We start from the raw sequence: 24,516 nt of genomic DNA on the forward strand, positions 1-24,516 counted from the left end.
TATGATAAATATGGTATATAAAATCATTGGGTAAAGAGGGCTTTGCTTTCTCCCCTTTCTTTCTTATATCCTAAATTTTTTTTTATTGTGTTAAACAACACATAACACAAAATTTGCTATCTTGCTGTTTTTAAGTGTACAGGTTAGTGTTAAATTTATTCACATTGTTGTGAAACAGATCTTCAGAACTTTTACATCTTGTAAAATGGAAATTCTATACCCATTAAACAATAGCTGCCCATTTCCCCTGCCCCCAGCCCTTGGTACCCACCATTCTACTTTCTTTTTCTATGAATTTTGACTACTTTAGATACCTCATATAATGCTTATCACACATTATTTGTCATTTTGTGACTGCCTTGTTGAATTTAGCATAATGTCCTCAAGTTTCATCCATGTTGTAACATGTAACAGAATTTCCTTCCTTTTACTTTTGTTTTTTATTTTTATTTTTTGGAGTATTCCCTTCCTTTTAAAGGCTGAATAGTATTTCATTGTATGTAAATGTTTTGCTTATCCATTCATTCATTGATGGATACTTGGATTGCTTCCACCTTTAGGTTATTGTAAGTAATGATACTATAAACACTTTGAATCACTGCTTTCAGGACCATTGCCATTTAAGACAATGATGTTTGCCTTGCTTATCCATGCTGAAGACATTAAGAATTCAAACTGTCAAGCATATGAAAGAAAAGACTATATGATGTTAAATCCTCTTAAAAGCAAAACCACCAACTTCTCCTTAGAGTTTTTCAATCTTCCGTCCTTAAAATAGATAATTTCTAGTGTTTACTTTTGCATAATTTTGATAAATTTGAAAAATTTTGAAGTAAATGGACAATGTAATGCATGTAAGATATGAAGATAAAGATTTCTAAAAGCATAGAAACACATTTGAATTTGAGAGATGTCAAGCATTCCATATCCTCTTATGCTCTTCTCTTGGCTATAGGGTGTGAAACAAAGAACCTCCACTGCTGAAAGCCTTTTTAAACTAAAGGATTCATTGGGCCATTGCTAGTGAGAATGACCAGGTGCTGGGGCATGAAGTCTAAACAACCAGCACAGCTAGTGGGAAAGACGAGTATGCCCGCTGTCCTGGAGTTGAAGGGCTTTTTATACATCAGGCAGGGGGGGAAGATGTACATTGGAAAGAATTTACATTGGCTACAGATAAGGTGGGTCAGATAAGGTGAAGGAGGCTCAGTTCTGGGATAGATGCAGAGCTGTTTGCTCCTCTGGGTTGGTTGTAGAAAGTTCCTGTGTGAGCAAGAAGCAGAGGCTCCTCCAGTGGGTGATGCCTGGTAGTCTCTTTCAGACAATGATGGGACTAGCCAGATGGAGGTTAATTCAAATTTCCCACTTAACACTCAGGAATGAAAGCAGTCTTTTGTTGGTTGTACCCTGAAGTTAACTGACTAACCCCTTCTTGTCTCTTCCTTCTACACTCTGGCCTGCTTTAATTTAACCTAGAACATCTCAGAATTGTCTCCTTGTCAAAGGTAAAGATCAGAATTATTTTAGGAGGCACCAGCTTAGGGTTTTTCTTCAGCCTTCTGAAGTGTGAGGTTTTTGACAGGGGGTAAGGGTCAGGAGAAGGGTCAGGGAGTAAGTTGCTCTGTCCTGTTGTACTCCAGGATGTACTCAAGCTATCATCCTTTAATTTCAGGTTCTCTGACTAATCAGGCTGTGCTGGGAACCCATCCCATTTCATTATCTCTATATTTGAAATCTCTCATTTTGACCCCATATTTTTCTTATTAACATTTGTTTTTCTATTTTTGCTCCTATTTGAAGGTACAGTCACTGGTTTGATGGGATGGCGTTGCTTCACCAGTTTAGGATGGAGAAGGGCACCGTCACATATAGAAGCAAATTTCTGCAGAGTGATACGTACAAGGCCAACAGTGTTCAGAATCGAATTGTGATCTCAGAATTTGGCACCCTGGCTCTCCCTGATCCATGCAGGAATGTTTTTGAACGTTTCATGTCCAAGTTTGAGCCACCTGGTAAGAAGCTATTACTTGGCCCAGAATTTGCAGGTGGTAATGATGATTATTAAATTGTTATGCTATATGAAGTCTATATAAAGTTTGAAATAGATTTTTTAGTATGAGAGGATGTTTAAGCTGCTTTCTCCCTTCTCTTGTGGTGCTTCAAAAACTCTGGGGTTTGGTTTCAGCAACAACTGACAACACCAGTGTCAACTATGTGCGGTACAAGGGTGATTACTACCTTAGCACTGAGACCAACTTTATGAATAAAGTGGACATTGAAACCCTGGAAAAAACAGAAAAGGTAAAATGTAGGTTAAAAAAATAAATAAAATATACCCCCAAATTTCTTTTCATTCAAAATATTTTTCAGCGTAGTAGATATCTGAATAAGAAATTGGAACCTTAGCCAAACATAATCAAATTACCCACTGTGCACTCTCTGTCCTGATTAGAATGACCTTGGGTTGGTTTTCCATACTTTTAGACTTCTTTCTTAGTCCCAACATCTGCAGACTAGAGTAAGGGAGAAACAGAATAACATTTACTCCCTAGCTCAGTGGTCGGCAGGCTCACGAGCCGCGGTTTGCGGCTCTGTTGACTAATGAGTTTGCTGACCACTGGGATAGGGGCTTAATCACAAGGAACAACAACAGCCTGTAATTATTGGAATCAAGAGTCTAGGTCAGTGGTCAGCAAACTCATTAGTCAACAGAGTGGCAAACCGGGGCTCTCGAGCTGCATGTGGCTCGCGAGCCGCAGTTTGCCGACCACTGCCTGGTTTGGCTCAATGAATTAAGTGTCAACCTGCCGACTGAATGGTTCCAGGTTCGATTCCAGTCAAGGGCGCATGCTTGGTTGCAGGTTCCATCCCCAGTAGGGGGCATGCAGGAGGCAGCCAGTCAGTGATTATCTCTCATCATTGCTGTTTCTCTCTCTCTCTCTCCCTTCCTCTCTGAAATTAAAAAAAAAAAAACACACAAAACATATATATATATATATATATATATATATATATATATATACACACACACACACACACACACCCCAAAACAAAAAAAACTTTTGAAAACAAAACAAAACAAAAAACATTTACTGTGCTCAGCTCATGTTCTTCCTAGCTACAGGTAGAATTGGACTGGAGATTGTCCAGACCCATACTACTTCCACTTAACACATTAATTAAAAGTTAAATAAAAATTTGGACCCGATTTTTAATTTAATTTATTTTTTTAAATAAGAGAAAGCTTACTTATAAAGTTACAGGGTAGTAGAAGTGAGCCAGTTGGACTGCGTAGGCTCAGGAAACAAGTTACAGAGGCAGAAGAAGGGCCCTTGGAGCTTAGGAGAGAGAAAGGCAAAGGTAACTTGCACCTGGGGGAAGACAAGGGGGAAGGGAAAGGGGTAGGTGTGTGTGTGTGTATGTGTGTGTGTGTGTGAGAGAGAGAGAGAGAGAGAGAGAGAGAGAGAGAGAGGCCAGAAGTTTAATTTTTTTTCCAATATATTTTATTGATTTTTTACAGAGAGGAAGGGAGAGGGATAGAGAGAAACATCCATGAGAGAGAAACATCTATCAGCTGCCTCCTGCACAACCCCCACTGGGGATGTGCCCACAATCAAGGTGCATGCCCTTGACCAAAATCGAACCTGGGACCCTTCAGTCACAGGCCAACGCTCTATCCACTGAGCCAAATCAGTTAGGGCCAGAATTTTAATTTTAATTCTTACTCTTTTGAGCTTTCCTGTGATCTTGGTGTGGGGCGGGGGGAGGATTTACCCTTATTGGGTAATAATTTTTGTGCATTTTTTATTAGTTAGTGGTGGGTTTTTTTATTTTTATTTTTTTTTGGGGGGGGGTCATTTATTTTTCCTTAGATTTATTTTTCTCTTGATTTTGGCTCAAACCCCTTTAGAAGGAAGAATGATTTTGATTTCTCAGAGGTGAGATATTAGGGCTTAGGCTGTAGTTTTCATATCTCATTTTAAAGGTATTTGACACATCTCTACCGTTTATGCATCTAAATAGAGATCTGCCCATGTAACATTTAAAAGTCTCTGATGGTCTTCAATTTGCAGGTGGACTGGAGCAAATTCATTGCTGTGAATGGAGCAACTGCACATCCTCATTATGACCCAGATGGAACTGCATACAACATGGGGAACTCCTATGGGCCACATGGTAAAATGGGATGGAAGTCTTTTTAAAAATAATTAGAAGTTAATATCTTCCTGGGGTTCCATTGTGGTTAAGATGTAAACATATGAAACTTCATTTGAAAGGTTCAAAGAAAAATCTCCGAAATGGCATTAATGAACTTAAAGTACATCATTTATCATTAAGTACGTACTCTGCGGTCCTTTTGCACATATGCTTAGCAGCTGATTTTCTATTTGACCTTCTCAGCATTACCCACATTTTTATGTTCCATTGTGCTTTTTGGCTCACAGGCATTGTAGGGATTTTCAGTATGTATTTCTCAAACTTGAATTTTTATAAAGTACCATATTATAAGTATAAGCAATTTAGAATTCTGCAGCAAAGATGTAGACAAGACACATTGTCTATCACATGGGGAGGAATTTATTTTTATAATGGGATTAATACACTACAAAGTAAGTTAAAGTTATAGTGCAGTTGCATTTACAACCACATACCTCACACCTCTTTCCTGGTCATCCACTTCCTCAACTGCCTACCTATCTGCTCCAGAACGTTCTCATAACTAATAATGATAGCTAACATTTACTGATGCTTACTTAGTATGTGCTGGAGTTAAACATTTTTCTAGATATTTTCTCATTTAACCCTTTAACACTTATCTGAGAAAGGTGCTGTTATTACTTCTTTTTATAGACAGTGGGCCTTGAGAAGGTTTAAGATACTTGCTTAGGCAAGCTTCTAAGTGTTTAAAACCAGACTTGGCACCAAGTCTGAAACACACACACTCTGTAGATTACCTTAATAATTATTCACCTCTGAGTACAGAAGGGTCTCAGGACATGCAAATTCATGTTCCTATATCTGAGCACTCATGTCTGTGTTTGAAAGGAATGTTTATTAGATATTTCTGACTAGCTTAGCTGTCAATCAGTCTTTCTTCTATAACCTGTAAAACTTTTGTATAGGTTAATGTGTAACTTTGGTAAACAACTGGCATTTTGAGTTGTTCATCTGTTCCTCTCCATATTTACTACACGTGAGGGTATGTGAAAATGAATACTGCGGGGTTGTTTTTTACTGGCTCAAGTAGAGATGGGTACCCAGCTCTCTCTCTTTTTTATTATCTGACCTCAGGTAGGAATGTATTCTTCAAAGCTGTATTAGGAAGCAGGAAACATCCCTTTTAAGTACTGTTTATAACCATTCTGAATGATATATTCTAAAATAGTCATTAGATCAGTCATTCTCAGCCTGTAGAGTGTCTAAGAATCATCTGGAATGCTTCTTAGCAATGTAGATTACTGCTCTTCATTCTCCGAGCAGTAGGCCCAAAAAGGGGCCAAGAATTTAACAACTCCTCACCTCTTGGTGCATTTTAACAAGGTCCCCGGTGATTTTGGCTCAAGCCCCTAGATCTTTGAGAAACACTTCCGGCAATTATCAGAGGCTGTGCTTGTTACTTTGCCTCAATTTGCTGTTTTTGAAGTCCTGAAGAGTCCCCAGCTTAGATGAACTGTATTGGACATGTCATTCCTCTGCTGGGTGTTTCCTGGTGTCTCAACGCCTCGCTCATGCATGCCATCATGACTTGCAGACAGAACAGTTCATTACTAGTTGTGTTTAAATTTAGTGAGTTGAGTAATCATTAATTATCCAAATGCCGAGACAGGAAATTCTTTTATCTTCCAATCTCAACAGAAACCGAATTTACTTTTTTTTTCTTAATTATTTGATTCAGTGAGCAGTTTATGAACTGGTACTCAATTGTACATGTGATTGCAGGAAGCTCAACAACCTAGGATATATTTGGGGAAATTTAGAGATTCTCATTTTATTAAAGTGCTTGCTTAGTGATTTCTAACTCTAGTAAGTAAAAGGCTTTTAACTGTTTTAGCTTTTACAGATATTTAAAAAGACGTTTTAAAATTAACAATCATTTTCTAAAACATTAATCAATCCAACTAGTTCTTAACAATATTATAAAATTATATAATACTAGAGACCAGGTGCATGAAAATTCATGCACTAGAGGGGGCTCTTTCAGCCCAGCCTGTCCCCTCTCACAGTCTGGGAGCCCTCAGAGGTGGGAGGCAACCAGGCGACCAGGCGACCCGGCGATCAGGGGAAGGCGACGCTCCCATCACACCTCTGCTGCTGCCACTGCTGGCAGTGCAAGCCTCAGCTGGCCTTGGTTACCTGAGCCTTGGGCGGCCCTGGGTGGCTGGGCAGCTGCCACCTGGGGCTTGCCTTTGCTTTGGGCCTGCCCTGGGTGGCTGGGCAGCCGCCATCTGAGGCTTGCCTGCGCTTTTAGCTGGCCCTGGGCAGCTGGGGGGGCTGAGGGGACTGGGGGACTCTGGAGGCAGGCACCCCGGCAGGGCTGAGGGGACTGGGCACTGCCATCTTGTGGCTATGGGCACCACCATCTTTGTGAGGGTGTGATGGTCAATTAGCATATTCCCTCTTTATTAGATAGGATTATTATATGTGATTACTTAGTACCCTTGGAACTATGGAGCTTATCTTAATCCTTTTATAACTCATCACTGTATAAAAGCATGATGTTTTATAGACAATGAGCTCTCAAAACACATCTATATCCCCAACCTAGACCTCCCAGTATTTTATTTCTAACTAGAGGCCCAGTGCACAAATTTGTGCACAGGTGGGGTCCCAAAGGGGGTTGGGGGGTGGCCGGGATGCAATTGGGCCTCAGGGCGGCCTGTGGGATGCCCTTGCCAGCCTGGGATCTGGATCCATCCTGCTGACATTCGTGCTGGTTGTCAGGAGCCACCTGGCGGCCGCTTTTATATTGTTTCTTCCTTGTGGAGTGTCTAGGGAGGGGAAGCGGCCGCGGTGCCCGAAGCCAACTTCCAGGAGGCCAGCAGCACTGTCAGGATTGTGCTGGTGGGGCTGGTCCATTGGTGCCTGGCCTGTTCTCCAGAGATTGGACCTGCAGGACTACTGAGGGAGTGAGTGGCTCCTGCTGGGCTGGTGGGCCACAGGGACAGGTCAGACAGCTGAGTGGTGCTCCCACTGTGGGAGTGCGCTGACCACCAGGTGGTAGCTTCTGCATTAAGTGTCTACTCTCTGGTGGTCAGTGCGCGTCATAGTGACTGGTTGTTCTGGTCATTCCAGTTGTTCAGTTGTTTGGTTGCTTAGGCTTTTATATATATATATATATATATATATATATATATATATATATATATATATATATATATATATTGCTTACTCATTGTTTTTGCTAGATGTCTACTAGGCATTACAAAATTAACTTGTCTAAAACCAAACTCCTGATCTTTTCCCCTAAACTTTTTCTGCTTAAAATATTTCCCACCACTCTGGCTGGTGTGGCTCAGTTGATTGAGTGTTGTCTCATGTACCAAAAGGTTGCTGGTCCATTCCCCATTAAGGCATATACCTACATAGCTAGGTTGCAGGCTCGATGCCTGGTAGAGGGCATACAAGAGGCAGCCAGGTGATTGATGCTTAGCTCTTGCACGCATGTTTCTCTCTCCCTTTCCTTTCCTCTCTCTCTCTTAAAAAAAAATCAATAAAACAAATTCCCAGCTCAGTTGATGGTAACTCCACCTTTCCAGTTGCTCAGGATAACTTTGGAATCATCCTTCACACCTCTGTCTCTCACAGCAACATCCACTAGGTCAAAAAATTATTTCAGCAATGCCTTAAAAATATATCCCAAATCTGCCCGGCCAGAATGGCTCAATGGTTGAGCGTCAGCCTATGAACCAGGAGGTCATGGCTTGATTCCTGGTCAGGGCACATGCCTGGGTTGCAGGCTCGATCTCCAGTGTGGGGTGTGGAGGAGGCAGCCCATCAGTGATTCTCTCATTAATGTTTCCATTTCTCTCTCCCTCTCCCTTCCTCTCTGAAATCTATAAAAATATTTATATATCCAAAATCCAACCACCTCACATCACCTCCACTTGCACAACTCTGGTCTGAGCAACCACTTTTCTCATTTGAATTATTATAATAGTTTCTTAACTATTCTCCTTGCTTCTGCCCTTACCCCATTTAAGTTTATTCTGAGCATATCAGACAGGTTTTTTTTTACTTTAAAAATTTATTTTTAATCCTCACTGTAGAATATGTTTTTTTGATTTTAGAGAGCGAGGAAGAGAAAGGGAAAGAGAGAGAGAGAGAGAAACATTGATCAGCAGCCCTCATCCTTGAACCGACAGGGGATGGTACCCATCACCCTTTGGTGCCTGGGACAACTCTCCAACCAACTGAGATACCTGGCCAGAGCCAGACAGTTATTTTTTTTTAACTCACTCCACCTCATCTAGACTATTCTTGCTCACTATCACAGGCCACACTGGCCTACTTGATGTTATGTACTTGAACACTGTAAACTAACTCTTGGCTGAGATTCTTTGCATTTGTTCTTCTCCCCTCTTGGAAGGCATTTCTCCAAGATATCACCAAGACTCTCTTCCTCACCTCCTTCAGATCTTTATTCAAATGTAATTTTCTTAGTGAAGCCTTCCCAGACCACCATATTTAAAATTGTAAATAATAGCACCCATCCTTATACATTTACTCTGGATCCCCATTTTCTGGTTTATTTTCCATTACAGCTCTTATCATCATCTGAAGCATTATATTTTTACTTATTGTCTGATTTATTAGAATTTGAGCTTTATAAAATAAGAGTTTTTTATCTATTTTGTACGCTGGTATATACCATAGTTTTGGTGAGTCCAGAGATGAAGCAAATTGCAATGGTGCCTGCTTTAGTGAATAAATTAATAGAGAACTGTATGGTTATCTTGCTCCAAAAGAAGTTTAGTGGTTGCAAAATACTACAAGTTACCCAAGTTCTTCAGGACCTACATTGGCAATTCTAATATTACCAGGAAGATCATTTAATATGACCTCAATATTTGTTCATTCATTAAATGATTTAACAAACATGTTGTTAGTCAATCCATTAATAGCTATTTATAGTGTACTTACTAAATGTATGTCCTTGTTTGGTACTGAGGATGCAAAGATGAAGCAGATAAATCTGCTCTTGAAAAGCTCTAGTTGTTCATCTGCTTATCCCAGTAGAAGTAGATAATTATAATACCATGAGATAAGTGCTATGACTATATAAGAGATAATGAGGGCATACAGGAGGGGCACCAAATGACCTGAGGTGGGGAAGACTCAGGGAAGGCTTCTTGAGTGGATGGATACCTGAGTTGATTCTTGAAGAAGTAGTAATAGTCACATGACTGATTGCATGAATGAATGTTGATGAGATGGGATGAGATGGGGCCTAAAGCAGCCCCAAGGATCCAGAGAACTGGAAGGAAGGATTTGGACATGGATGCAAATAGAGATTGTAGTTGATGGGTTTGGGTAGTGGGGAGAGCGACAAATAGAATTTGAGGGTATTCTTGGCTGCTAACCTTATTTTTTTCCTATGAAGTAGAAATTGAGTTCATTTTCAGGGTGTGAGAGGATAACCATTTGAGAATATTACAATAAAATAAACTTGGTGGATTACTTTGGGTGTGGTGTTTGAAAATCTTAGCTAATGACTTTCATAAAGTTCATATATTTTTGATATCTAAGTCTGTTTGAAATAACCCTTCATGAAATATGGGTATCATGCACATTGCATAAATCTCTTAACTACTTTTGCCTAGTCCATAAGTGCAAGGGTTATCTTTTATTCTTAGGATGTATGTAAAATTGTTAAGACAGAATTTTCCATTTTCTAGGTTCTTGCTATAATATTATTCGGGTTCCTCCAGAAAAGGTGGATCTTGGGGATACAATCCATGGAGCCCAGGTGATATGTTCAATTGCTTCTACAGAGAGTTTTAAACCTGCTTATTACCATAGTTTCGGTGAGTCCAGAGATGAAGCAAATTGCAATGGTCCCTGCTTTAGTGTCACAGTAGCAGAGGCAAATACTGTTTATCAGAGTATGGTAACATTTTGGATCAAGGTTGCATTTTAATGCCACTTAAGTTTATTCTGGTTAGTAATATACTTCTTTCCTTAGCCAACTGACTACTTGAAAGGATAGTTATTTTAGTACAAGCAATCACTAAAAAATTAATTGACAACATCAAGAGTGAACCATAATGTAAACAATGGACTTTGAGTGATTATGATGAATCAATGTAGGTTCATCTATAATAATAAAAGCGTAATATGCTAATTCGATCGGACATCCTTCCGACGAACTTCCAGATGAAGCTGGGGCTGCGAGGGAAGCCTGGGTCCCAGAGGGAAGCCCGAGTCCTGGGTGCCAGAGTGAAGCCAGTGCTGGCAGCGGGGGGGAAGGAAGGCCTACTCTTGCACGAATTTCGTGTGTCGGATCCCTAGTCAATTATAAGAAACTAGATGCCCGATGCATGAAGATTCATGCAAGAATGGGCCTTCCTTCCCCTGGCTGCCGGCACTGCCTTCGCTCTGGCCCAGAGCTGCCTTTCCGCCTTCCCACGCTGCCCAGAGGCCCGGAGTGGCTGAGGAGGTGTGGAATGCCTGCGTCATCTCCGGGTTAACTTGCATACGCTCGGCGCCTGCATATGCAAATTAACCCAACAGCTTTTTTTTTGGTTAATTTGCATACTCACTCCTGATTGGCTGGTGGGCATCGCAAAGGTACGGTCAATTTGCATCTTTCTCTTTTATTAGTGTATATGTACTACTCTGGTGGGGGATGTTGATAATGCAGAGCTTATGCCTGTGTGGGGGACAAGAGGTATATGGGAAATCTCTGTACTTTACTCTCAGTTTTATTGTGATAAAATTGTTCTAAAAAGTTGAAGTCTTAATTTAAAAAACCATTTGACCATAAAAAATTAATTGACAGGATTCAAAATTTTAGGTAACTTTAAAGACCACAAATAAAGATCTTGATTATATATTTTTGGGAAATTCATATTCTATATAGATTGCTTTAGCTTTTTCTCAGAATATTTATCTTCTGTATTCTAAACCTTTATAGACAATCTGCTCCTGGGTCCTTACTCCTGGTATAAATAGCAAAAGGATTATGGAATAAAGGTTCAGATCATAAATCACACTTTCATATTATGTTCCTTTACTTGTTCCTAAACTACAACAATTTTAAAAGAAAAAAAAAAGATAAAAAGTGAGTATAGTGCATTCAACCAAACTATTCTAAGCAGTTCCCTTTTTAAAGTAGGAACAGGAAATCTGTATAACAAAGCTGGGAAACAGTGAAGAATTACTTTTGGCCAGCCTTTGTCTGGGTCAGCAGTCATGTGGGCCAGCATTCAGATATGTCCCCTTAACTGTCACATTTCATACAACTTTAGTTTACCAAATAACACTTTAATGTTTGCTGGAACCTTTCAGGAATGACGAAGAACTACATAATCTTCATTGAACAACCTCTAAAAATGAATCTGTGGAAAATTGTCACTTCTAAAATTCGGGGAAAGGCCTTCTCAGATGGAATAAGCTGGGAGCCCCAGTCTAACACACGGTTTCATGTGGTGAATAAGCGCACTGGACAGGTGGAGTATTTTGAGTATATTTATCATGAAAATGATTGGAAACAAAGGCACATTTCCATTTGGTTGATTTTTACTCTCACTGGGCATTACTTGCATGACTCTTAATCAAGGACAGTACCTTCTTTCATAGGTAGGACTAGCTACTTATTAATTAACACAGTGGATTTAGCATATTAGAACATTGTAGGAAATGGCTTTATCCTTTAAATTATCTGATTTAATTAAAATGGCATCTAGAAACCTTCTTAGCATGGACTTTTCCCTATCATAATATTTGCAAAAGAGGATGTTGTTCATGCAAAGGTTTTCTGTAACTTTTGCAATGATACTTTAATTAGTTGCTTCTACAAGTTCTTAATATGCAAATATGATAATCCTACTAAAGTCCAAAGCACATTGGTTAAATATTTTTCTATTAATAGCACTATTACATCTGTTTATTTTCCCCTCTCTAAAGAGATAGTATTCTAAATTTACTGTATTGTCATTTTATTACAAAAACTCCATTTTAATAATGAATGCATTTTTCAAAGAATTAATCACTTAAATTTATCACATCACTTAACAGCAGTGCTTTTTTTGTTTCCATGTCTTTTTAAAAAAATTCTTTATTTCTTTGATTCTTTAAAGTATTACATATAGTATTACATATGTCTCCTTTTTCCCCCATTGACCTCTCCCTGACCACCCCACCCCCATACATGCCCTCACCTAGCAGTGTTTTTTAAAAAAGATATTTTTTATTGATTTTTAGAGAGAGAGGAAGGTAGAGGAAGAGAGAGAGAAACATCGATGTGAGAGCAGAACATCATTTGGCTGCTTCCTGCCTGCTCCCTACCTGAGAATTGAGCCTGCAACTTAGGTATGTGTCCTGACTGGGAATCAAACTGCCAACCTTTTGGTGCTCAGGATGATGTCCAGACAACTGAGCCACACCAGCCAGGGCAGCAGTGTTTTCTATTTAACCATGTAGAGTTCAGGAATTATCCATTCTTCAAAACACTGGAGTTAGTTGTAACAGTCTATTGGTCTGTATTAAACAGCCCCAGTTTGTTGATTAATATGAGGTGAGATGGCTTAAGCAAGCAATGGTTAAATCAAAGCATATTTACTTCTACATTTCTAATTTTACCTTTTGCACCTACATGGCCTGTCACATAACAGAGGGAAATCTTAATTCGAGCTTGGTGTACCTGTTCCCTAAAGAAAAAAGAAAAGAAAAGAAAAGAAAACGTCTCTTTTTCATTGTTTGTATTTCCCCTGCAGCTTCTTCCAGGGATGTACTGCAGTAAGCCTTTTGTTACTTTTCATCAAATTAATGCTTTTGAGGACCAGGGCTGTGTTGTAATTGATTTGTGCTGTCAAGATAATGGAAGAAACCTAGAAGTTTACCAACTACAGAATCTTAGGAAAGCTGGGGAAGGGCTTGATCAGGTAAACATCTTTGATTTTCAGGTGTCATCAGAATAATTTTGAACTAGCCAAGTCTTGGTTTTGACTATGTACCCTTAGAAATAGCTGTTTCTCTTGTCTCTTTGGCAATATGGAAGGAGAATGGTTTTAAAGATACAGCTTTGTCGCTTATTCATTTAACACTTGTAAATAATTTGAAGTACTTACTTAATACCTAATAGAAAGCACGTTACAGAAAACCAAGATTTTTTTAAATTTAATAAATCTTTATTGTTGAGATTATTACAATTGTTCCTCCTTTTTCTGCCATAACTCCCCTCCACCTGGTTCCCACCCCACCCTCTGCCCTTATCCCTCCCCCCCGCCACTGTCCTCATGCATAGGTGTACGATTTTTGTCCAGTCTCTTCCCGCAATCCCCACACCCCTTTCCCCCCGAGAATTGTCAGTCCACTCCCTTTCTATGCCCCTGATTCTATTATATTCACCAGTTTATTCTGTTCCTCAGATTTTTAATTCACTTGATTTTTAGATTCACTTGTTGATAGATATGTATTTGTTCTTCATAATTTTTATCTTTACCTTTTTCTTCTTCCTCTTCTTAAAGAATACCTTTCAGCATTTCATATAATACTGGTTTGGTGGTGATGAACTCCTTTAGCTTTTTCTTATCTGTGAAGCTCTTTATCTGCCCTTCAATTCTGAATAATAGCTTTGCTGGGTAGAGTAATCTTGGTTGTAGGTTCTTGCTATTCATCACTTTGAATATTTCTTGCCACTCCTGTCTGGCCTGCATAGTTTCTGTTGAGAAATCAGCTGACAATCGTACCTTGTAGGTAATTAACTGTTTTTCTCTTGCTGCTTTTAATATTCTCTCTTTGTCTTTTGCTCTTGGCATTTTAATTATGATGTGTCTTGGTGTGGTCCTCCTTGGATTCCTTTTGTTTGGGGTTCTGTGCACTTCCTGGACTTGTAAGTCTATTTCTTTCACCAGGTGGGGTAAGTTTTCTGTCATTATTTCTTCAAATAGGTTTTCAGTATCTTGCTCTCTCTCTTCTTCTGGCACCCCCATAATTCTGATGTTGGTATGCTTGAAGTTTTCCCAGAGGCTTCTTACACTATCTTCAAATTTTTGGATTCTTTTTTCTTTTTGCTTTTCTGGTTGGGTGTTTTTTGCTTCTTTGTATTTCAAATCTTTGACTTGATTCTTGCGATCCTCTTGTCTGCTGTTGGATCTCTGTATATTATTTCTTATTTCAGTCAGTGTATGCTTAATTTCTTGTTGGTCCTTTTTCATATCCTCGAGGGTCTCGCTAAATTTATCAGCCTTTTCTAGAAAATTCTTGGAAAACCTTATAACCGTGATTTTGAACTCTATATCCAGTTGTTTGCTTTCCTCCATTTCTTTCATTTGTGACCTGTTACTTTGTCTCTGCATTTTGGCTGCTTCCTTGAGTTGATAGAGTGGCTTTGTGTGCTAGGTGTCCTATAGAGCCCAGTGGGTCAGCCTCCCCAGTTACCTGAGGTGGACATTCTTGGTGCACCCCTTTGTGGGCTGTGTGCACAGTCTTACTGTAGTTAAGCCTTGATTGTTGTTAGTATCACTGGGAGGAATTGACCTCCAGGCCAATTGGCTGTGAGGATCAGCTGTGTCTATGCTGGGAGAACTTCTGTGTTGAAGGCACCCTTATGAAACAAGACTTGCAAAAGCCTCTGTGCTCAGCTTGGATAGGGCGGAGTCTCAGGGCGGAGCAGATAACATTGGTTTCCTGTCAGCCCTGCCCCAAGAGTCCCCTGTGTCTCAGTGTCCCGTGGTAATCGCTGCAAGCACCTCTGAGAGAAAGCCGCCCTTGAGTTTTACCCACTGCCAGACGGTCCAGTTTCTCCCCGAATGAGTCTGGGTCCCCAGAGTCTCGCTTGGAACTGGAGTTCAGAGCCGTTGGGAGCTTTTGTCTCCCTCCCGCTTGAGAAAGCCAGCCGTGTACTCAGTAGTCTGCCCTTTCTTAGCGCGTGTCTCTGTACCTCTGCCTTCTGCAGCTCCTCTGAGTCTCAGTGTGCTTTTCTTTTTCCTTCTAGTTGTAGAATTTCCACTCAGCCAGCCTTCCTGTGGTTCTGGATGATTCCATTTTGTCTTTTAGTTGTAGTTTTGAAATTGTTGTGTGAGGCAGAAGTTTAGGTGTTTACCTATGCCGCCATCTTGGTTTCTCCTATAACCAGGGTTTTGAACTCTGTTTTCTTCTATTTCTTTCATTTGTGACATGTTTTTTTGTCTCCCCATTTTGGCTGCTTCCCTGTGTTTGTTTCTATGTATTAGGTAGAGCTACTATGTCTCCTGGAATTGTTAGAGTGGCCTTGTGTAGTCGGTGTCCTGTAGGGGCCAGTGGCTCAGCCTTGGCAGTCACCTGAGCTGGGCACTCTAGGTGCTCCCCTATGTGGGCTGTGTTTACAGTCTTGTAGTTGAGCATTGATTGCTGTTGGTGTCTCTGGGAGGAGTTGACCTCCAGGCCAATTATGTGAGGACCAGCTGCAATTACAATGGGAGAGCTGCTATGCAGGAGGTGAGGCCTAGCTGTGAAGTAGGGCAGGCTGGTGCTAATGAGGATCTTGGGCCTTTTATTGATAGGTTTGGGGCATGCTGACACCAGCTGTAGCTTGTTTAGCAAAGTCTGAAGCCTGAGCCAGGACAGGGCATTTATATGGCAAAGCCACTGCAAACAGCTTGGGTGGGGCTGCAAATTGGATGGAACAGGGTCTCAGGGAACCCGCAGGATGGAATAAACAGTGTGGGCCAGGCTGATGGAAACTCAGATATGGCTGCCAGTCAGCCCTGTGACAGGGGAGGTCCCAGAACAGGAACAATGACCCTTACTAGCTCCCCTGTCTAGGAGAAAGCTGCCACCAAGTTCCTGCCCCGATGCCAGACAGCCCACTTTCTCCCTGTATGGGTCCCTCAGAGTCACCTGGTGTCGGAGCTCAGAGTAAGTGAGTCTGAATACATTCATGCACTGGCCCTTTAAAAGGAACATCTGGGTCTCCAGCAGCCTCCATGTCCCTCAGCCTCATTTCCCACTGGTTTTTACAGCCTGTAGTTACAAGGACTTCTCTTCCCAGCTCTGGAACCCTGGTCTGGGGGTTTGGGGTGGGGCTGGCACCTCTTGTTCCTCATGGGCAGCCTCCATAGAGATGATCTCCCTCCCAATTAAAAAATGACACGTGGGTGTTGGGCCAACCTGTTCGTCACCTCCACCCATCATACCTGTCTCAATGTGCTTTCTTCTTTACTCCTCTAGTTGTAAGACTTCCATTCAGCCAGCTTTCACGCAGTTCTGAATGATGGTTGTTCTGTATTTTAGTTGTAATTTTGATGTGGTTGTGAGAGGTGGCAAGTACAGGTGTTTACCTATGCTGCCATCTTTATTCTCTCTGGGCCTAGATAGTCTTAATCTTTTTTTTTTTTTTTAAATATATTTTATTGATATTTTACAGAGAGGAAGGGAGAGGGATAGAGAGCTAGAAACATCGATGAGAGAGAAACATCGATCAGCTGCCTCCTGCACACCTCCCACTGGGGATGTGCCCGCAACCAAGGTACATGCCCTTGACCGGAATTGAACCCGGGACCCTTCAGTCCGCAGGCCGACGCTCTATCCACTGAGCCAAACTGGTTTCGGCTAGATAGTCTTAATCTTAATTTGAAGCATGATATAATCCCTTCAGGAGCCAGTGCGTGGTAACTGGTGAAATCTGAATAAAGTTAGTGGATTATGTCAATGTAAATTTCCAAGGTGTGATATTGTACTGTAGTTATGTAAGACATTATAATTGGTAAAAAGGGATGAAGGATGCATTATTTCTTTTTTCACGTGATAAAATATATATAACACTAGAGGCCCGGTGCACAAAATTCGTGCAATGGGGGGGGGGGGTCCCTCACCCCAGCCTGCACTCTCTCCAATCTGTGACCTCTCGAGGGATGTCCGACTGTTGGTTTAGGCCTGATCCCACAGGGATCCCACAGAGATCAGACCTAAACCAGCAGTTGAACATCCCCCTCACAATCCGGGATTGCTGGCTCCCAACCACTCACCTGCCTGCCTGTCTGATTGCCCCTAACCGCCTGCCGGCCTGATTACCCCCTAACTACTTCCCTACCAGCCTGATCGATGCCTAACTGTTTTCCTGCTGGCCCGATTTCCCCTAACTGCCCTCCCCTGCCAGCCTGGTTGCCCGCAACTGCCTTCCCCTGCTGGCCTGGTTGTCCCTAACTGCCCTCCCCTGCTGGCCTGATTGCCCACAACTACCTTCCCCTGCTGGCCATCTTGTGGCGGCCATCTTGTGACCACATGGGGGAAGCCATCTTGTGCGAGGGCGTGATGGTCAATTTGCATATTACCTTTTTATTATATAGGACAGTGGTTGGCAAACTGTGGCTCACGAGCCACATGTGGCTAGTGAGCCACGGTTTGCCGCTCTGTTGACTAATGAGTTTGCTGACCACTGATATAGGATAATATTTACTATTTTAACTGTTTTAGGTGTACAATTCAGTGGCATTAAGTACTTTAACAATGTTGTGCAACCATCACCACTATCCATTTCCAGAACTTTTTCATCATTGCAAACAGAAATTCTGTACCCCTTAAATAACAGCTCCCTGTTCCCCCCTCTCCCCTTCTACTTTTAGTTTCTATAAATCTGCCTATTTTAGTTACCTCATATAAGTGTGATCATATAAGAATTGTTCTTTTGTGTCTGGCTTATTTCATTTAGCATAATCTTTTCAAGGTCATCCATGTTGTAACATGTATCAGAATCTTATTTCTTTTAAAGGTTGAATAATATATATATATACCACATTTTATTTATCTTTTGGTGGACATTTGAATTGTTTTTACTTTCTGGCTATTGTGAATAATACTGTTAAGAACATTGGAAAATAGTCTGGCTAGTGTGGTTCAGAGGTTGAGCATCGACCCATGAACCAGAAGGTCATGGATCGAAACCAGGTCAGGGATGTCTGGGTTGTGGGCTTAATCCCCAGTAGGGGGCAGGCGTTCAATGATTCTCTTTCATCACTGATGTTTCTCTCTCTCCCTCTCCCTTCCTCTCTTAAATCAATAAAAATATATTTTAAAAAAGGAATATTGGCATACAAGTATCTATTTTAGCCCCTGTTTTCAATTCCCTTTGGTATTTACCTAGAATTGCTGGGTCATATGATAATTCTATGTTTAACTTTTTGAGGAACTGCCAAATGATTTTCCATAGCAGCTGCACAATTTACATTCCCACCAGCAATGCACAAGTGTTCCAACTTCTCGTTCTCACCAACACTGTTACTTATTTATTTATTTTTACATTTTTATAATAGCCATTCTAATGAGTATGAAGTGTTATCTCATTGTGGCTTTGATACGCATTTTCCTAATGACCAGTTTTGTTGAGCATCTTTTCATGTATTTATTGTCCATTTGTTTATCTTTGGTGAAAGATATTTCTTTCAATCCTTTGCCCATTTTAAAATCAATTGTTTTTCTGTATTCTTACAACTGCATGTGAATCTGAAATTATCTCAAAATAAAAATTTAATAAAGAAATTGCTTGATTTTTCTCAGCCTTTAGCTGTCTTTTCCTAAAAGCATCTTATGCCCTTAGGGGAAAAAGTACCCCCAATATCTAGTTTATCTCCTACCAAATCTCCACCCCATTTTTCTTCACTGCCATTTTAGCTCAACAGTGCCTTCAAGCAGCTGTTCTAAACATTTTGTCCAGCTTTTCTGTCTGTCCACATGACCTCATCTACCATTATTGGGAGTCTCTTTTTGTTCAGCTATGGTTTTGCAAAAGAAAAAATTATTTAAATAAATTTAAAAGTAATTTTTAAAAAGCAAACTCTTTATGTAGTTTAAACATAACACTAAGTCTCTACTCAGTAAAAACATTTCTGCATGAGATGGAGATAATATGGACTAGGTATATGGGAGAAATGGCAGTTCACTCTCCATTTTACAATATTTTATGGGAGGAAAATGTACTTAAAGCATTCTATTGTAAGAAAAAATACACTTATTTTATTAGGGTCTCTTACTTAAACATCACCTCTGCAGAGAGGCTATATTGGGGGTCCCCCTTGATAATTCACTAGGAGGATTCACAGGTCCCAGAAAAATCATCAAAAGAAAGAGGGGCAGGGGTGAAGTCTGGAAGAAACCGAATCCTTGGAGGCATGCGTCTGGTTGTCCAGGGCTTTTTATTGGGGCTCTTCACATAGACATATAGCCCCTTCATGGGTAATCTCAGTTACTAAAGCTCCAGACCCCCACACTCATTATAAATCACATCTACACTAATAAAAGAGAAAGATGCAAATTGATTGTACCTTTGCGACACCATCAGCCAATTAGGAGTGAGGATGCAAATTAACCCAACAAAGATGGCGGATTAATTTGTATACACAGGCGCTGAACAGCTGGGGGCAGGACGCAGGTGTTCCGCACTGCCTCAGATGCTTTGGGCCTCTGGGCAGCGTGGGAAGGTGGAAAGGCGGCTCCGGGCTGGAGCAAAGGTGGTGCCGGCAGTCAGGGGAAGGAAGGCCCATTTTTGCATGAATCTTCGTGCATCAGGCCTCTAGTTTCAGCATAAACTATCTGCATAAATGAGTACAGTGTGACCCAGGGCCTCAGGTATGCAGAATACTTTTATCAGACAGATCAGTCCAAGGAAGAGCTTGGCTCCCAGGTGCCAGACAAGGGCCAGGCATGAAAACAGGCCTTTCTTGGGAGTGTGCAGGGTTTGAGCAACATAGGCCTGCTAAATTAACCCTTTTCCACCCAGAGGTCTATCCTGACCACACCTGAAGAAGGAAGCAGCCCTTGTTACTCACTAGTTCCCCACCCTGCAGTATGTTTCTTAATGGCATTTATCACTGTCAAAACCTGGGCTATATAATCATTTGTTTATTTGACTAATGAAACAACATATATTATTTACTATCACTCGTTCTCCACTAGACTATAAGTTCCACGAGGCCAGAGGCTTTGTTTTGTTCACTGCTGTATTCCCAGTGTCTAAAACGGTACCTGTAGTAGGTACTCAAGAGGTATTTGTTGTATAAATAAATGAATAAAAATGATCATGTATGCAATTACTTAGGAATGCCAATAATGTTGCCTGGATCTAAATTTTTGGGATATGCTGTTGTTGTATGAATGACAATTTCCTCATCTATTTATTTCTCTCTCCTGAACAGGTCTATAATTCAGTAGCCACATCTTTCCCTCGAAGGTTTGTTTTGCCCTTACATATCAGTTTGAATGCCCCTGAGGGAGAGAACCTCAGCCCGCTGTCCTACTCCTCAGCCAGTGCTGTGAATCAGGCTGATGGCAAGGTAGGCTCTGAGCAGATATTAGACAAAGACACTGAATGTTAGTGTTGTTTTTACTCAATGGCCGTTTTCCACAGTGTTTGATGAACAGTAAGTTTCACAACGTTCAGCTGAGCAGAGTCAGGTCCAGGTACATTGCTTGCACAAGAACCGCAGAATTCAGTTTGGGAGTGAGCACTGTGTTTACCGATCTCTTGTGTTTTGAAACAGATGTACGCAACTTTCTAACGGTTGTAAAATGTTTAAATATTTGAGATTGGTATTGACCATCCCTGCCTTTTAGGTAATTTGTGCTTATCACAGGCGTATTATTGGCTAGCTATCAATGTCTTAGCTTTAGTAGAATAAAAAGCCCACTTGTACCTCCTATAAGCTTAGTCACAAAAACAAATAATCTTTTATGTATTTTTACCCATGATGGAAGGAAGAACAATATAAAAAATTACATAGAACCTTCATTTCCAAGCCCTGTCAGAAACTCTTACAGAGTATTACCCCCTCACAGACCTACACTGATGAAAATAAGTGAGGATTAAGCAATCACTACAAATCTTTTGGAACCTTTTCAGATTTGGTGATCTTATGAAAATCTACACCCTGAGAACTTAGAACAAGAAGGAGGTGTTGAATTTCCCCAGATCAACTATGGCAAATTCTGTGGCAAAAAGTATCGTTTCTTCTATGGCTGTGGCTTTCGGCATTTGGTGGGGGATTCTCTGATCAAGTTTGATGTGGTGAACAAGACACTAAAGGTAATGAAAATCTCTTTTGTTTTCTAAATCCTGAAAGGACCTGCTCTGCCCTTGGAATGAGTTTCTGTTTTGATTAAGGCAGCTTTTGAGATTCTCTAATGTTTAAGAAGCCCAGCTATTTACTTGTATTAAGTTTGAGAACCATGGAATCACCTAAGTAGGGGTATGTTCCCTCTAGGGACACTAAATGAACCACAAGCCCAGAAATAGAATTCTGAGCTTGATGTTATTTTGAGAAAAATCATGGGGCTAAGGTTGTTGGCATAACTATATTTCAGGTTGATGGGAAATTATAATTTCACAAATTGTGTTTGATGATGATAGAATGTGCAGATGCAAAAGCTCCCTCTCCTATATTCAATTCAGTAAGTCTGTTTTTTTTTTTTTATTGTTGGAATATTATATTGACAGCCAAATTCATGCTGGGAGGGGGAAAAAAACTATTGAAAGCTTCCAGCTCATAACTAACCTTCTATAAAATACTTTTTTGGGGGAGTTACAGGTTTGGAGAGAAGATGACTTTTATCCTTCAGAACCTGTTTTTGTTCCAGTACCAGGAACCAGTGAAGAAGATGGTGGGGTTATTCTTTCTGTGGTGATCACCCCCAACCAGGTAAATGTATTTCCCTGTAACCAATCAGAAAGAAAAGTAATTCTGAGCCTTTTGAGGTCTATATGAGGGATATATTCAGTGAAGCTGTCAATAGTTTATTTTTTATTCCAGTGTGGCACCTTCTCTTTTCTTCCCCTCCTTATCATTTATGTACCCTTTTATGATAATCCATACTTTTTATTGGTTTAAATTTCTATTTGTAGAACTGTAGTAATTTATATTTGCATAGGAATGCAGTTACAAACTACTTTCATATATATTATTTTATTTACCCATCAAATTCCTAACTTAAGGAAGCTGAAAGAGATTTGTATCAGATCTCATAGTAGTAAAGCCAGTATTTAACCCTAGTCTTCTGACTTCTAGTCTAATATTCATACCATCTGTGCTGCCAAATTCAATGGAGTGACCCAAAAGTCTAATGTGGGGAAGCTGGAACCCAGTGTCTCCATAATATCTAACATCTCCTCTGGGCAATCTTGTGGCAACTATGTTCTCTTTGGATACCAGGTCTGACAAACTCATAGAGGCTGCCTGGGAGGTAGAACTCTAACCCTTTCAAAGGGTTTGGTGAGGAATGTGCTCCGATCAGTTAGTCAGGCCTGGCATGGGTTTAGGAGGCATTAGTCCTAATACCATGTGCTTGCCACTCCCGTATTCATACCAGGCAAGTCTCGGTCTGCCTTGCAGTGATACGTTTGATCAGCTCTCAAGTAACACAAAATGGAGGGAGGCATTTCTAATTCAGAAGAAAGAATTTCTGTGAAACAGGTAAAAAGATCCCTAACCTCAAAGAGATCCTATGAAGGTGATTGATATAAACAATGTAACTTTTCCATTCTAGGTATGAGCTTCCTTTTCAGTCCAATTCAGCAACTCAGCAAACATTTAGTGACGGGGCAGGCAAGGCGCTCGGCTAGGTACTGAGGATAGCTATGAAGATGAATAACACATGATCTCCGTCTTTGGAATTTTATAGACTAGTGGAGGAGAGAGATATATTTTTAATAAAAAAAAAAGAATTTTCAATATTGTTTCTTTTCTAGAATAAAAGCAACTTTCTCCTAGTCTTGGATGCCAAGAACTTTGAAGAACTGGGCCGAGCAGAGGTGCCTGTGCAAATGCCTTATGGGTTTCATGGCACCTTCATAGCCACCTGATGGAAGAACCACAAGGTCTGGGGACCAGGTTTAAAATGAATGTGCTCTGTACAAAAAGAGAGACCGAAAAGGGCACCTTACTTTCCAAACCATAGACATCTGGTTTTTAAATTTCTATTAAAAAAAAGAATTCAAGAAATAATTATGGTTTTATATTTTCTTAGGGCTCTTCCTTAAAAACACTGAGCAAGTGTTGATACCAGTTTTTGAAGAGAGTTTTACATTTGTATTTACTTGATATATCTTCCTCTCAGTAACAAGAATGCATGAAAGAAAAACTAGAAGTGGGTCATTACCACCACCAGATAGGTAGGTGACAGAGACCCTCACACTTGGGAGAAGAAATCTGAATAATCATAGGTAGTAGAATATGAATACAGATCTGAAAAGCACCGGGTTTTTCTATCATGGCCTGCCTGTTACCACTGGTCCCCAGGTGCTCAAGAGGACAGGAAGCCAGCTATGTCACCCTGATGGCTTCTTTTAGACTGGCTGTTTCTCTGCAGTCCACAGCAGATGCCACTGCCGTTGGACCACCCTGCCCCTAGTTTGGCCTTGGTATTGTTTTGAAGTGTTACAGGATTCCAGGGCAGGAGAAATAGGGGAAACTGAGACAGGAAAATTAGGACAAGACCAAACATTGTGAGTAATTTGCAACTGGCCTGCAAATAACAAACCAGTGTCTTCCCCAGGACACTCTGAGAGCGAATAATTAAAACCTCCCTGCTGAGAGAATGCAGAAAGGGTGGGGAAAAGGGAAAGGAAAAAAGGGCACTTTTACTCTCTAAGCAAAGCCAGCAGTCTCGGGCCTCAGCAAGATAAAGTTGCCAGGATCCTAGGAAGACCACAACAAGAAAACCTTGAGACTTAACCTATACCAAGATTCTCAGCAAAAGAATCTTCTGAAACCTACAGGCAGGAGGAGGGTCTATTACTCCTCGAACTTGCTCCAGACACTCGCGTTTCTGGATTAGCCGGGAAAGCCCATCTGTGCTCCAAGCCAGATGAGATAGATTTGCTTGCTTCGCTTTGCTTTTTCAATAAAGGTGCATGCTTTCATCGCTTTAATAAATTGGTTTTTCACAATGCAGTCAAGATCTCTTGTATAAACTCATTTATATGAAAAGATAAGGATGGAGATTGGGGACAGCCCTCTACCACTAGCTCAGGGGGCTGTCCTGTCTGATAACACCTTTCTGGTGTCAGTGGAGGTGCCTATAACAGAAAAACATTGCTAAAATCAGGCATTTCTTCTAATCTCCAGGTGTCTTGTTCTTCAGAGATTAATGAAAAATCATTAGTTCTTCATTTATTTGGGCAACAGGTGGTACTAGAGACCATTTAATCTCCACATTTCTAAACCCCACCAGTTTTTACTGATAGCCCAAATCAGCCTAGGTTTGTCACTTAAGCCACACTCTTGCCAACATCCTCAAAATCCCTTTCCCTTCAGTTATGCTCCTTCCCTCTGCTGAATTCCAGTCCTGGGCCAGCTAAACCTTCCATGCTCCCTCTGCCTGTTGAAC

At 40.8% G+C, this 24,516-nt stretch overlaps 1 protein-coding gene across 1 annotated transcript in view; it reads left to right on the top strand.

Moving 5' to 3' along the window:
• Positions 1-24,079, top strand: part of BCO2 (beta-carotene oxygenase 2) — a gene marked incomplete at its 5' end in the record, with an annotated part of 50,464 nt that extends 26,385 nt beyond the window's left edge. The window contains 11 exon segments of the mRNA XM_080641818.1: positions 1,801-2,012; positions 2,186-2,301; positions 4,074-4,176; positions 9,897-10,025; positions 11,509-11,669; positions 12,936-13,103; positions 20,331-20,468; positions 21,035-21,040; positions 21,044-21,217; positions 21,720-21,830; positions 22,877-24,079. Of these exon segments, the coding sequence (XP_080497944.1) occupies positions 1,801-2,012; positions 2,186-2,301; positions 4,074-4,176; positions 9,897-10,025; positions 11,509-11,669; positions 12,936-13,103; positions 20,331-20,468; positions 21,035-21,040; positions 21,044-21,217; positions 21,720-21,830; positions 22,877-22,990 (1,432 nt within the window). The 3' untranslated portion in view covers positions 22,991-24,079.
• Positions 24,080-24,516: the final 437 nt, after the last annotated feature.

The sequence above is a fragment of the Plecotus auritus genome, assembly GCF_963455305.1.
Source record: "Plecotus auritus genome assembly, chromosome: 9".
In the NCBI taxonomy this organism is placed as follows: Eukaryota; Metazoa; Chordata; class Mammalia; order Chiroptera; family Vespertilionidae; genus Plecotus; species Plecotus auritus.